This window comes from Lithobates pipiens, unplaced genomic scaffold (genome assembly GCF_037356315.1).
Source record: "Lithobates pipiens isolate NorthernLeopardFrog02 unplaced genomic scaffold, aLitPip1_a1.2 Scaffold_23, whole genome shotgun sequence".
NCBI lineage: Eukaryota > Metazoa > Chordata > Amphibia > Anura > Ranidae > Lithobates > Lithobates pipiens.
In genome coordinates this window covers 166,766,963-166,782,809 of record NW_027507785.1, presented here as the reverse complement: position 1 = coordinate 166,782,809, position 15,847 = coordinate 166,766,963, and the positions used below count along the sequence as shown (strand labels likewise).

Genomic DNA, 15,847 nt, shown 5'->3' with positions numbered 1-15,847 from the left:
ATTAGTGATGCAGGATGCAGTGACATGTTCTTCTATTGCTTATCCATCTTTAGTAGCGTTCTACAAACTTTTAGAGCTAAACCCCCCCCTAAAGTTACGTGATCCCTGAAGTCAGTAATGTTTTAACCTCAAGCTTTGAAGGAATTGTGAGAAAACCTTCTCCCCTTCAGTCTTGGCAGAGCAGCAAAAGAGCTATTCTGATAAGCCAAAAACAATGAGAGACCTGCAGAACATTACAAGCTACAGGAAACAACCCCCACACTGCAGAGAGCCATAAACTAGCTAACGTGTTCTACTGTAGGTTTTTTGTTCCAGGGTTTCTAACTCAACATTTACACCCCTATGTAGTGTATTTATACAAAATTACACTCATAATACACTACACCCCCTCCCTACCCATCCAAGTCCAGTTCAGTTATCACCTCTCTAACCACTCCCCTGGAGCCCACCTCTTACGCACCACTTTCTACCCTCTGCTGAGTCTCTGAGAAGAGGATGTATACCAGCTCACTGTGCTCACCTCTACCTATCAGTGGACTACCAACTTCCTGGCAGACAGGAAGCAGCAGGCAAGGCTGGGTAAAATCATATCCAGCACTTGGTTAATGTATACTGATACTCCTTAAGGATGTATGCTCTCTGCACTGTTTTTTCCCTCTATACCAGCAAATGTATCTCAAGGTATTTGTCTGTTAACCACTTCAGCCCCGGAGGATTTGGCTGCTCAATGACCAGAGCACTTTTTACAATTTGGCACTGTGCTGCTTTAACTGGTAATTGCAAGGTCATGCAATGCTGTACCCAAACAAAATTTGTGTCCCTTTTTACCCACAAATAGAGCTTTCTTTTGATGGTATTTGATTGCCTTTGCGATTTTTATTTTTTGCGCTATAACCGGAAAAAGACAGAAAATTTTGAAAAAAAATGATGTTTTCTACCTTTTGTTATAAAGAAATCCAATAAACTCTATTTTAATCATACATTTAGGCCAAAATGTATTCAGCCACGTCTTTGGTAAAAAAAAGTAAATAAATGTATATTTATTGGTTTGCGCAAAAGTTATAGCGTCTACAAACTAGAGTACATTTTCTGTAACACGCAACTTTTAGTTTGACTGCCTATCTCAGTTTTTGAGGTGCTAAAATGGCAGGGCAGTACAACCCCCCCACCCCCCCAAAATGACCCCATTTTGGAAGGAAATTGCTGAGAGGCATGTTGAGCCCATTGAATATAAAAAAATTTTGTCACAAGTGATTGCAAAAATTACGAAAAAAAAAAAGAATTACACAAAGTTGTCACTAAATGATATATTGCTCACAATTGCCATGGGCATATGTGAAACTACACCCCAAAATACATTCTGCTGCTTCTCCTGAGTATGGGGATACCTCGTGTGAGACTTTTTGGGAGCCTAGCCGTGTACAGGACCCCGAAAACCAAGCACCGCCTTCAGGATTTCTAAGGGCGTTAATTTTTGATTTTACTCCTCACTACCTATCACAGTTCCGGAGGCCATGAAATATCAAGATAGCACAAACCCCCCCAAATTACGCCATTTTGGAAAGAAGACACTTTAGGCTATTTGCTGAGAGGCATGTTGAGTCCATGGTATATTTTATATTTTGCCACGTTTCGAGAAAATGACAATTTCTCTATCATTCAGTGATGGACACAGCAGCTCTTCTTGACCTTGAGGGTTATATCGCCCCTTTAGGAGAGGACTAGGCAGAAAGTGTTAAAAAATAGCAACACTGGCACAGTACCGCCCAGGGGCAGTCTTACCAGGGGTGGACTGACAACTCATGGGGCCACCGGGCAATAGGAGATTATGGGGCCCCAGGCAATCCGAGATTTTGGGGCCACACAGTATACACACACACAGTATGCAATCACACAGTAAACACATACATGTACACACAGTATACACAGACATGTTTCTATTGGCTGAGAAGGTACTGGAAAGGTGGGGCAGCTATAATCTTGGGATTTTTAGACAAAAGGATGTCGGTAAGGGACATTTCAGAGACAGGTGTAAAAAAAACACAGATTTTTATATAGTGTCCCTGGTTTTACTGAGGCTGGCAACCCTGAAGGGGTCCCCTAGTGGCTCGGGGCCCTCGGGCAGAGCCCGAGTGGCCCACTGGTTAATCCGCCCCTGGGTCCTACTGGCTATAACCCCTCACACTGCATCCAGCAGCTAAGTTTTTTCTGCCTAGTATAGGAGTAGGACCTGGCTCCTGATGGGACCATTGGTCCTGGGAATTTTTTTCTTTTTTCTGCATTTTTGATTCCTGTGATCTTCAATCAACAGCAGGGCTGGGTGACAGGCTGGATAATATAGATCCTTGTAGTCTCCCCAGCCTGGCCATTGAGTGCGATCGATGGCCAAATCTAGCTACGCACTGGGTCGGCCATGACGTGCCCCATCTATTCCAGGGGCGACCGGTGAGTTATATGCTCAGAGGGCACACATATGACCGGGCTACTGCTGTCTGTGTCACAGTGTGCCGTGGCCGGCAGCCACCCCGTACTGCTCGGGTGATGGGTCTGTCTGTGGAATGCGTCTCGGCAGGATGGAGCAGCTGGGTATTCCCTGGGAGGTCGACTAGGGGGTCTCTCACTCTCCCTTTCTTTTTTCCCTATCCTTTCCCTCCTCTCCATGCTATGGGCCGCTGTTTGACTGGGCACATGGGGGTGCATTGCACGTACCTGGCCTGGGGGTCCTTCCCTCTGGGTCCTGGCAGGGGGCTGCTCTGGGTGTTGGCGGTCCGCTCATCCTCTTCCCTTTTTTCTGGGCCATCGTGGGTGTCTGTGCTGTGTGAGCCATGTGTGGAGGCCGCCATTTTCCTGGGGCCGCAGCCATTTTGTGGTAGCCACAGCTAGTTTTTTGCCTTCAGCCATTTTCTAGTATTTCGGTGGCCATTTTCTTGGCGCTCTCAGACATTCTTTGCGGAGGTGGCCGACGGCCATTTTCTAGTAGCCTCAGGGGGTTTTGTCTCTAGCACTGGGCGCTGGTTTCCTTCTAGAACAGCGCGCACACAGACACCTCATGGATGGCAGGGAGAGCGGACAGCAGCAGCAGCACAGCGCAGTACCTGGGTCAGGGTGGTAAGTCCTGCGGGGCATCCCCTCAGTCTGTGCAACTAGGAGGGTGGACTTTTGTGTGACTTGCCTTAGGTTCCTAAGTGGTGATAGTGGAGTGTGGGTCAGCATGGCGTCAGAAGATGGCGCTTCTTCCCCAGACATCCCTGTGATTGCAACTTGTTCCCCTGCACCTGCAGTGCCTATGGACACTCTGTCGGCGGTCCTGGAGGCCTTTGTTGCCAGGGTGGAAGTGGCGTGCGGGTGCAAGGGGGTTAAAAAACTCCCCTCCCCCCACCGTTTTCTTGGAAAGCTCTGATTCAGACTCAGGGCCCCGCTCTGACTTGTGGCCCCTGTTCTGATGTATCAGAGGATGCGGACCAGGACCGTTTGGACAGTGAGGATGACTCCGTGTCCGGGTCAACGCAGGAAAAGGCGATTGTAGGAGCACTTATTACAGCGGTGCGGGTTACCCTAAAAATGGTGGATACAGCAGGGGCATCTACAGAGGTGTCGGTCCCTTTCAGGTCCCACAAGCCGGCCTGCGTGCCTAAGGTGTTTCCTTACCTAATTTATTTTGATAAGTTTATTTACAAGGAATGGGGTAAACCGCAGCAGGCCTTTTCAGTCCCGAAACGCATGAGGAGTTGAGGAGAGTTTGCTGAAAAAATGGACATCTCCTCCAATTGTTGACCCCCCCCCTCCAGTATCCAGGTTAAATAAGGTAACCACGTTTCTGGTGGAAGGGACTGCTGCCTTCAAGGACCCTGCCGACAGAAGGGCTGAGGCGGTTACCCGGTCCATGTTTACCACGGTGAGGTCAGCATTGCGGCCAGTGTTAGCTACGGCCCTGGTATCGCAGATGCTGACTGAATGGGCTAAATTGTTGCACCGTGAATTGGAGAAGCAACAGGTTTCCCCCGGTCTACGTGGAGCTGGTGGACCAGTTGGTACAGGGCCTTTAAGTATGTCTGTGATGCAGCCTTAGATATGTGGTGGCTCCATGGAGGCATTATCAGCTGATTTATGCCTTCCCCCACTCAAACTTCTACCACGTCTGCTTCGCAGAGTAGAGGCCGAGGGGATTCCAAGTGATTCTGATTGCCCCAGATTGGCCTCGGCGTCTGTGGTACGCCGACATAGTATGAATGGTGGCGGATGTTCCTTGGTGACTGCCGATATTTCTTCCTGCTTTACCATCACTGGCTTTAATGGCGTGGCTGTTGAAAGCCAGGTGCTAAGGGACAAGGTCTGTTGGATTCGGTAATATTCACTACGTACGTCATCGTACGTGGAAGGCCTACATCTCCATGTGTGAGAAAATGGGGTGGTGTCTGCGCACATATTCACTTTCCAGAATCCTACTGTTTTTGCAGCGAGGAGTGGATCAGAAACTTGCATTAAGCACCATTAAGGGGCAGATATCAGCTTTGGCTGTCTTTTTTTCAGTGACCCTTGGCGGCTCATTCATTGGTGAGTATGTTTGTTCAGGGGGTTCGACATGTGGCCCCTTAGATTCGGCCACCGCTACCTCCGTGGGATTTGAATCCGGTGCTCTCTGTGCTTCAGAAACCGCTGTTTGAAAACATTAAGGAGATTCTCTTATTGACACTCTCTCAGAAGGTGGTCTTTCTAGTGGCCATTACATCTGCCAGCCTTCGTTTCTTCCAAAGGTTGTTTCAGCCTTTCATCTAAATGAGGACATTGTGCTTTCATCCTTATGTCCTCGGCGGTCACACCTAAAGAGGTGGCTTTGCATTCCCTGGATGTGGTCCAGGCTCTGCGGGTTGGCGGCTTTGTCTTGCAAGTCTCCCTACTTGATCCTCCACAAGGATAAGGTGGTACTGCGTCTGCAGCCTTCATTTCTTCCAAAGGTTGTTTCAGCCTTTCATCTAAATGAGGACATTGTGCTTTCATCCTTATGTCCTCGGCGGTCACACTTAAAGAGGTGGCTTTGCATTCCCTGGATGTGGTCCAGGCTCTGCGGGTGTATCTGTCTGCTACGGCTCAGTTTCAGAGGTCGGACTCGCTGTATCGATAGAAGGGACTGGCGGTCTCAAGGGCCACCATCTCTCGATGAATCAGACAGACTGTAGTTCAGGCTTATGCCATAGGGGGACGGGCGTCTCCCTTTCCTGCCACGGCACATTCTACCAGGGCAATTGGTGCCTCTTGGGCTTTCTGACATCAAGCTGTTTCTCAGGTGTGTAAGGCAGTGACCTGGTCGTCCGTTCACTCTTTTACTAAATTTTACAAGGTTGATGTGAGTGCATCTTCGGATGCTTTCTTCGGCGGCAAGGTTTTGCAGGTGGCTGTTTAAGGTTGCAACTCCTCCGTTGAGGAGCTCTGGCTGTTTTGGGTGGAATTATTGTTGTTTTCTGTTCCCACCCCTCGTTTCTTTGGCACTGCTTGGGGACGTCCCTAAGGTCAAGAAGAGCTGATGTGTCCATCAATGAACGATAGAGAAAATAGGATTTTCTGAAGTTCATTGACGGACACAACACCCACCCCTCCTATTTCTGTTTGTACTACTTTTGACGAACTGAGCTGCTGGATGCAGTGTGAGGGGTTATAGCCAGTAGGACCGCCCCTGGGCAGTACTGTGCAAGTGTTGCTGTTTCTAACACTTTATGCCTAGTCCTCTCCTAAAGGGGCGATATAACCCTAAGGTCAAGAAGAGCTGCTGTGTCTTTCAATGAACTTCAGAGAAAAGGATTTTACGGTAAGTACAAAAATCCTATCTTTTACCCCCAAATTTGCATGGGATAAAATGTTAACTCATTTTTTTCTTACATACACACATTCACGCTGTTGCCATGTATGACTAGATGCACATTAATGCATGGTATATTTTTTTTGGAATGGGTGGCCAGCACACCACAATAGATTTTTTTTAAAGAACATGCACTTTATTTTAAAGTACACCGCAACACTCAGATCACTCATGGTGGCTTGCTGAAATTCACAGGTATGCCAGTGCCCTGGCAGGGTGCAGTGAGGTGCCAAATGAAATTAATGGCAACATAATAATTTTTGTGTATCAGCGTATGCTTCGGTAATAGATATTTTACACTGATGCAATGCACAGATGGTAATGAAGCTAAATGTTACATGCTTGTATGTTTGCATAGCTGTATGTTTGCAACTATTGACCTACTTTTCATTTATTTTACCTATTACTATTCTTTTAATATAAAATAGCTGGCAGTTGAAAGCAAGTTCTTTGCTCTAGAAGACAAAGAAAATGAAGTGCATAAGCTAAAGCAGATTATACGGGAGAGAGAGCAAGACATAGAAAGACTGACTAACATTCTTTGTGGAAATGAAGAAACAATAAATGTAAGTTGTTTATGCTTATGATTATGTTTAAAAGGGACTGATCTTTTTTGCAGAGTTTGAGTACCGTATATACTCGAGTATAAGCCGAGATTTTCAGCCTCTTTTTTGAGGCTGAAAGTGCCCCCCTCGGCTTATACTCGAGTCATCGCTGTCTGCCCGCTCAATCAGCGTGTCGAGCAGACAGACAGCGGCCATTCTGATTCAAAAGCCGCGCCTCCGGCTCCGCCTTCGCCTGTGATAGGCGGAACACTGAATTTCCCAGCAGCCTGTGTTCCGCCTATCACGGGCATCTTCTCATCCTCGTACTACGGACGAGGATGATACGACGTCCGTGATAGGCGGAACACAGGCTGCTGGGAAATTCAGTGTTCCGCCTATCACAGGCGAAGGAGGAGGCGCGGCTTTTGAATTTTACAATGGCCGCCGACGAAGAGGGCACGGGACGGAGGCAAGGCAAGGCACGGCACGGGACAGGACGGGACGGGACGGGACGAAGGCAAGGCACGACACGGGACGGAGGCTCGGGACAAAGGCTCGGGACACAGGTAGGCTGGACACACACACACACACACACACACACACACACACACACACACACACACACACACACACACACACGGATGGAGACACACACACACGGATGGATGGAGACACACACACACACACAGGGATGGATGGATACACACACACACAGGGATGGATGGATGGATGGATGGAGACACACACACACAGGGATGGATGGATGGATGGATGGATGGAGACACACACACACAGGGATGGATGGATGGATGGATGGAGACACACACACACAGGGATGGATGGATGGATGGACACACACACACACAGGGATGGATGGACGGACACACAGGGATGGACGGACACACAGGGATGGACGGACACACACACAGGGATGGACAGGCATGTCTCACCCTCGGCTTATACACGAGTCAATAAGTTTGCCAGTTTTTTTGGGGGTAAATTGGGGGCCTCGGCTTATATTCGGGTCGGCCTATACTCGAGTATATACGGTATTTTAATTGTTTTGAATGTATTTAATTCAAAGGGGAATTAAATAGACCAATTCTGATTAAGATAATGCAAAGTTATTTTGACACATTAATTAATAATTCTGGCCTTATATCACAGGATTTTCCCAATGTTTTAAACAGTACATATATTTACTTAAAGGGTAATCCCACTTTCGTGGGAAAAAAATAGCAAAAAATAATAATAATATAGTGTATACAATTGCAACACAAGTCATATTGTAATTGAATGTTATTAAAAATAACCTTTTCTTTTTAATCTGTCATTTTCTGTAAAATGCAATATGGCTACCTGAAGGCATTCTGTATCTTGAAGGCATTCTGTATACAGATGGTATTCAGAACGCCCCTGAAAATGTAATTTCCTGCTTGTGTGATTGACTCACTGATTTTCTCCGGAGTCTGCACTAAGATAAAAATCTAATTTTGAACATTCCCTGCAACAAAAAATGTTTGCAACTAAGTAATTTTTCTCCTTCACTGATGTGCGCTGATGAGGCGTCACTGATGGGCACTGATGAAGTGACACTTATGGGCACTGATTAGGTGGCACTGATGAGGAGGCACTAATATGCCGCACTTATGGGCACTGATATGTGGCCCTGATAGGCACTGTTAGGTAGCACTGATCAGAACTAATAGCCAGCACTGTTGGGTACTGATAGGCGGCACGGATAGGCGGTACTGATGGGCAGTGATGGCTGGCACTGATGAGCGACACTGATGGGCATTGTTCGACAGTAGTGATGGGCATTGATGGGCAGCAGTGACTGACATTGCTAATGGGCACTGATTTGTGGCACTTGTGGGCAGTGATGGGCACTGATTGCGGGCACATGTGGGCAATGTTGGGCAACGATTGATGACATTGTTGGCGCTATATTGTAATCAGGGAATGATGTGTAGATGTCCCCCTGCGTGGAGGAGCGCCGATTACCGGCATCTCAGTGTTTACATGTGACCGGCTGTGATTGGACACAGCCGATTACATGGTTAAAGAGCCGCGAACGTGGCTCTTTACAGAGATCGGGATCACTCTATGTTCTAGCAATACGGCCGTGATCCCAAGGGCGTGCAAGAGCGGCCATTCTGGGACGCCGTCGTATGACATTGTTCCACATCGAGAGCTGCACCGCACCGCCGTCATTAGATATTTATTTAGCTTTTAAAGTTTATTTTCACTTTTGCATTCATATTTTAGAAACCCCTTTAAATGTTTGTGTTCCTATTCACGCAACATACCTACAAATATTTTTTTTTTATATTTCTTACCTTTCTAGATGTTTCTTTGGAGCAGGTTTATACAGCAGGTAAAATAAGTATTGAACACATCACCATTTTTCTGCAGCGTTGCGGTGGGAAATCTGACCCCAAATTACTCTTTTTCTGGACCAGTGTCATTATTACATTGATAAGCGCTATAAAAATACACTTATCAATGTAAAAATGACACTGGCACGGAAGGGGTTAACACAAGGGGGTGATCAAGGGGTTAAGTGTGTTCCCTAGGTGTGTTCTAACTGTAGTGGGATGGGCTTACTGAAACATGGCAGAGATCACTGTTCCCAATCACCAGGAGAGAATCACTAGGCAGAATGGGGAAATACCTTGTTTACATAGGCAGTTTCCTGTTCTGCCTCTCCCCACCACGATCGCGGGTCGCCGGCGGATATCAAGTCCGTGGGACCTGCGGGCACTCTCCCGCAGCGCTCGCTATTATGCTTTTTTCAGAGTGAGGTACAGGTTGATCTCAGTATAAATACAACTGTTCTGTGAAGCCCTCAGAGGTTTTTTAGAGAACCTTAGTCAAAAAACAGCATTGTGAAGGCCAAGGAACACACTAGACTGGTCAGAGATAAAGTTGTGGAGAAATTTTAAGCGGGGTTAGGTTATGCGTAAATATAGTCTTAAAACCCCACTAAACACAATACCTACACATTTACAGCGCTAAGAATTAAATATACACCATACATATATATATATATACTATAGAAAAAAGGAATCCAAAGAATGGAAAAGTTCATAAAGGAGGATGTTTGTGATCCAAAAGCCCTTAGATTTGATAGGACAATCTTCTCACAGAATTCCCAGCACACCATGCATATAACGACCAGCCACGTGCTCCATGTGATCCCCCCTTTTGCCAGTGCACTTACCCCTAAGGGGTTAATCTCAGGCGTTGTAAAAGGTTTTCACTAGGAAATAATCTTTGCACTGCAATCATCAGTCGGTCATAGGTATCTCCACCCAGGAACTTTTGTTTGTACCAGGATTCCACTAGGCTCTCAGTCAGGCTCTCAAAAAAAGCAAACAGAGAGAGGATCCATAGTATAAACCTGTTTATTTATTTTTTTCCAATTCTGTTTTTATTTTCAATTATTATAAAGCATTATACATAATTAAGCAATTTCATACATATGAATATATATTGCTTGCATATATAATAATCACATTTATTATTTTATTTCCTCTTCCCTCCCTCCCTCCCTCCCTCCAAAGAGAAAAAAAAAAAAAAAAAACAATAAGGAGGAAAAGGGGAAGAATATATATCTGGTTTCTCCCCCTCCTCCACTTCTCACTCCTCTCTCCTCCACAAGTCCCTCCCTCCCCCCTCTTCCCTCCTAATTCCTCAGTCCTTTGCCAATTTCCTATGCTGACTCCAAGGAGTCCAGACCGAGAGACACCTTTCATATGTATCTAATTCTTGAGCTAAGAGTATCTCTATTCTCTCTATGTTATCCATTTCTAAAGCCCATTCGTTTATCGTAGGGGATTGGGATGATCGCCAGTGCCGCGGTATCACAGTTCTTGCCGCCGTCAACCAGTATCCCAGAAGATTCTTTTTAACGTTTTTATATGTTCTTGGTAACATAGAAAGAAGGGTGACTTGTGGTGTATTTGGAATTACCTCCCCAGTGATTGTTGTATATAATTGCATAAGCTTTTCCCAAAATCTGAAAATTAGGGGGCATTCCCACCAGATGTGGAGCAATGTACCCTTGTCTCTATGGCACCGCCAACATATATCTGATTTTTCTGGGTATATACGATGGAGTGTCACTGGGCTCCAATACCATCTTGAGAGCAATTTATAATTCGTCTCTTGTGCTTTAATCGACGGTGATAAACAGTGAGTGAAACTAAATGCCTTCTCCCATTCCCCAACCGTAATCTGAGCGCTGATCTCATTAACCCATTTGTTTATATATTCTGGGGGCTCCGGGTGATTTTTAATGATAAACATCTTATACAGTATTGATATAACATGCTTTGGTTTCTGATCTTGTGTCAAGAGGGTTTCAAGTTCTGTTAAATCTCTACCCAGAGACTTATTTGAATGAATTGTATACCAAAATGACCGCAACTGCCAAAACTCCAACATTTGCATAGGTGATGGTCGCTGTGTAGAGAATAGATTTAATAAAGACGGAATTGTCCCCTGGCTTAGAATATTGCTCAATCTATAATGGGATTCCCTATTCCATATAAGAAAACTTGTCCTATTTAATGCCGGTGGAAAGAAAGGGTTGCCAAATAGAGGTGTCATAGGTCCTTCATAGGAGGAAAGTTCCAATTTTATAGCTGTTTTTCCCCATATATTCAGCACATGGGATGTGAGGGAGGGCATAGACTCTTTCAACTCCTGATTTAAATTGCTATCAGACAGATCTAACCATGGTAACACCTTTAAATCCAGTTGATTTAACCCTTGTTCTATTTTTACCCATTGTTTGGTTTCCGAGCAATAAAACCAGTCCACCAGTCTAGTCAAAACAGCCGAAACATAATAATAATATAAATCAGGTGCACCCGCACCTCCTTTTGTTTTAGGTAATGATAATCATTTCTGTTTATTTAAAACTCCACACTCCACACGCTAAAAAACTGCTTACATTTCAACATTCTTGTGTCATTGCATTAAAATCATCATTATCATCCAGCCGCGATCAGTTAATTCTCAACGCTCTCCTCCTGACATGCTCACAGACTGGTGGCTAGTCTTTATATGCATGGTGTGCTGGGCATTCTGTGAGAAGATTCTCCTATCAAATCTAAGGGCTTTTGGATCACAAACACCCTCCTTTATGAACTTTTCCATTCTTTGGATTCCTTTTTTCTATAGTATATATATATATATATATATATATATGTATGGTGTATATTTAATTCTTAGCGCTGTTAATGTGTAGGTATTGTGTTTAGTGGGGTTTTAGGACTATACTTACGCATATTTTATTTTATCTGTTTGATTGTTATAACAGCAGCTGTGTATATGAAGCAAGTATTTGTCCTTGGTGAGCGCTTGGATCAGTTTCACATTTTGTTTGTGCTACCGATAACTTTTTGATTAATTTGACTGGGGTTAGGTTATAAAAAATATCCCAAGCTTTAAACATCTCAAATTTTCAGCACTATTAGAACATTTGTTTCCATTGTCCAAAACACTAAAGCCACGTACACACGACCGGACTTTTTGACAGCAAAGGTCCGACGGAACGAGTCCGTCTGACAATTCGAACGTGTGTGGCTCCATCAGACCTTTGCTTTGCTTTAGAAATAGAACATGATTTCAATTTTCCTGCCGAAACTCCGTTGGACCGAGAAATCCATTTGTCTATATGCTAGTCCGTTGGACCCATACCGACACTAGGGCAGCTATTGGCTACTGGCTATGAACTTCCTTATTTTAGTCCGGTCGTACGTCATCACGTTCGAATCCGTTGGACTTTGATGTGATTGTGTGTGTCCAAGTTCGTTCATTCGGAAAGTTCGCCTGAACTCCGCCGAAAGTCCGTCGGAAGACTGTCAGACCTAGTCCGTTGAAAAGTCATGTGTACGCGGCATAAGTTTCCTCTTTTGTTTGAGTATGAAATGCAATTTCTGCATCTTATGAGCCACAGGCTATGGTTTCTCAAGAAATCCACTCCACTGTTGACACACTAAATTGTACAGTGTGAACTAGTCTTTGCCTAGAAGCATTTGAGTCTCCAAAGCCAAAACAAGCCCCTATGGAGATTTACAAAATCAAAAAGACTTGTCCTGTCCACTCAGAAATTGAAAAAATATTTGCTCTTCTGAAGCTTTTTGCAGACATGTGTCCTATGGATAAGTCAATTTAGGAAGAAATGGGCTATTCCAGGAGTAGGCCCTGCCATTTCATTCCTTAAAGCGGAGGTCCACCCTAAAATGGACCTTCCGCTCATCGGATTCCTCCCCCCCTCCGGCGCCACAATTGGCACCTTTCAGGGGGGAGGGGGGTGCAGTTACCTGGATAATCCAGGTAACTGCACCCACTTCCGGGCTAGCTCTCTGCGGAAAGGGGCGTACATTACGCCCCTTTCCGCAAGTGCCCGCCCCCTTCCGCAAGTGCCCCGCTGCCTGCTGGGAAACACACAGATCCCAGAGGCAGCGGGGACCACCCTCATTGCGCAGCGCGGCTCGCGCATGCGCAGTAGGGAACCGGGAAATGAAGCCGAAAGGCTCCATTTCCTGATTCCCATACCCAAGATCTAGAGATCGGCTTCGGGTGCCGACATCGCGGGCGCGCTGGACAGGTAAGCGTCACTATTTTAAAAGTCAGCAGCTGCAGTATTTGTAGCTGCTGACTTAAAAAAAAAAAAAACGCGGAGTCCCGGCGGACTCCCGCTTTAAAAAAACACTTTACAGTTTCTATTGAGCATGTTCCCTTTTTTAAGGATTCTGTTGGTAGGCATTTTTAAGCACTCTTAAAGGCCCCCTTTGCCTTTGAAGGTTCAGCCCTGCAGTCAATAATTGCTGCCATGTCTATTTTCCAGACTATTGATTACTGGACAAAACAAATTAATAGAAAACTTGCCTTTGATGCATTCAGCCTTGTTGTTTTGGCGCAGTTATGTGGATAAAAGCTTGGTCTACTAAACCTGCATGCCTTTTACGCATGCCTTTTCACACTGAACACTTATTTGGGCAATCCCTTGATGATTTCACTGGGGGAAGGGTGTTCTTACCCCACAAGAAACAGCCTAAAGCCGGCCATAGACAGATGGTGTCAGTAAGTGAGCAGTAAGTGAGCAGATGCCGATCGGGGTGGTCACTGACTCGAACAGATGACGTTGTGCACGCTGGGAGGTATGGATCCGGCCGGAGCTCTCAGTACTGCACAGACCAGCGTGAAGGGAGACTCGAGCAGACCACGTGACGTCTGCAACCTCATCCATACCTCCCAGCGTGCACAACGTCATCTGTTCGAGTCAGTGACCACCCCGATCAGCATCTGCTCACTTACTGACACCTCCATTGGCTTACAGATCTGGAGAAATCCTCTGCCTTTTCTACTAACAGTGAGTTATATGTAAAGATACTGTCTCACTACTGGGGTTTTGTGAGCTTTCCTACCTTGTGCTATCACCTTACTCCGGACACTGGGAATTAAGAGAACATTAACCCCTTGCGTCCTGGTCCTCTGGTGGTATTGCTTACATTTCAAGCTAAAGTTTTATCTGTATAAGGTTTGACAATCAAAACTGGGACCTTTTTTTAACTGCAGATTGACAATTGCTTTTCAGATCCCAGGAGGGATCTGATGACTTTGTGAAAGTGTTTTTTCATAACTTGTAATAAATGACTTCCTTTTTTAACATAAAAGGTCCCCTTGGTGCGCTGTTTTTTTCATTTTTTTTTTTGTCCTTAACCCACTAAGTATCGAGTGGTTAACAGCTGCACAATGGTACTGAATTAATTACACCAACATTATTAACCACTTGCCGCCCGCCCTATAACAAATAGACGGTGGCAAAGTGGTTGCATAATCCTGACCGGACGTCATATGACGTGATCAGGATTATGAGCCGCTGCGCCCCCCGGGGGCGCGCATCGCGGCGTTCGTTGTTGCGGGGTGTCAGTCTGACACCCGGCAACTAGGATCTTGGTAAAGAGTCTCCGACGGAGACTCTTTACCACGTGATCAGCCGTGTCCAATCACGGCTGATCACAGTGTAAATAGGAAAAGCCGGTGATCGGCTTTTCCTCACTCGCGTCTGTCAGACGCGAGTAGAGGAGAGCCGATCGGCTGCTCCTCTGACAGGGGGGGTCTGTGCTGATCGATTATCAGCACAGCCCCCCCCCCCCCCCCCCGAGGATGCCCACACTGGACCACCAGGGACGCCACCAGACCACCAGGGATGCCAAGGACAAGGTATGTCACCCTAGACCACCAGGGATTCCAGTCAGTGCCACAATGGATGCCAATCAGTGCCCATAATGGATGCCAATCAGTGCCCACAATGGGCATCACTGATTGGCATGCATTATTGATTGGCACTGATTGGCATCCATTAGTACAATACATTATAATACAATGCCGCCTATCAGTTCCCATCTGTGCCGCCTATTAGTGCCTACCCATGCCCACCTGTGCCGCCTACCCATGCCCACCTGTGCCGACTAACCCATGCCCACCTGTGCCACCTATCCATGCCCATCCATGCCAATCCGTGCCAGCTATCAGTGCCCATCCGTGTCGCCCATCAGTGCCACCCATCAGTGCCGCCTATCAGTGCCACATATCGGTGTCCATCAATGCCACCTCATCAGTGCCACTTCATTGGTGCCACCTCATCGGTGCCCATCAGTGCCGCCTTATCATTGCCCATCAGTGTAACCCCATCAGTGCCCATCAGTGAAGGAGAAAACTTACTTATTTGCAAAGTTTTGAAACTGAAACAAAAAAAACATATTTTTTTTCAAAATTTTCGGTATTTTTTTATTTGTTTAGCAAAAAATAAAAACCGCAGAGGTGATCAAATACCACCAAAAGAAAGCTCTATTTGTGGGAAAAAAATGATAAAAATTTCATTTGGGTACAGTGTAGCATGACCGCGCAATTGTCATTCAAAGTGCGACAGCGCTGAAAGCTCAAAATTGGTCTGGGCAGGAAGGTGTTTAAGTGCCTGGTATTGAAGTGGTTAAATAGTGGTTTATTTTACAGTAAACCATTTCTTGATAAGGACAGTTCATGCGAGCGGCGAAAATACTTATTTCTGTGCTAACATATAATGCTTACCTACTCTGTGCTACTCTTCAAGGGCCCCCTGCCATCACTCTTTGCTCCTCCTCTTCTCCATGTGCCACTATCAGAAACCACGTCCCACGGGGGCGCATACAGTGCCTTGCGAAAGTATTCAGCCCCCTTGAACTTTTCAACCTTTTGCCACATTTCAGGCTTCAAACATAAAGATATAAAATTTTTATTTTTTGTGAAGAATCACCAACAAGTGGGACACAATTGTGAAGTAGAATGAAATCTATTGGATTTTTGAAACTTTTTTAACTAATAAAAAAATGAAAAGTGGGGCGTGCAAAATTATTCGGCCCCCTTGCGTTAATACTTTGTAGAGCCACCT

The 15,847-nt window shown here is 45.6% G+C and overlaps 1 protein-coding gene across 6 annotated transcripts in view; it reads left to right on the top strand.

Annotated features, from left to right (window-relative positions):
• Window positions 1-15,847, top strand: part of LOC143928001 (myomegalin-like) — a 426,442-nt gene that overhangs the window by 162,224 nt on the left and 248,371 nt on the right. For all 6 annotated transcript variants that reach the window (XM_077452562.1, XM_077452560.1, XM_077452558.1 and 3 more), the window contains one exon: window positions 6,283-6,420. In XM_077452562.1, coding sequence (XP_077308688.1) covers window positions 6,283-6,420 — 138 coding nt within the window. The remainder of the gene's footprint in view (window positions 1-6,282; window positions 6,421-15,847) is intronic.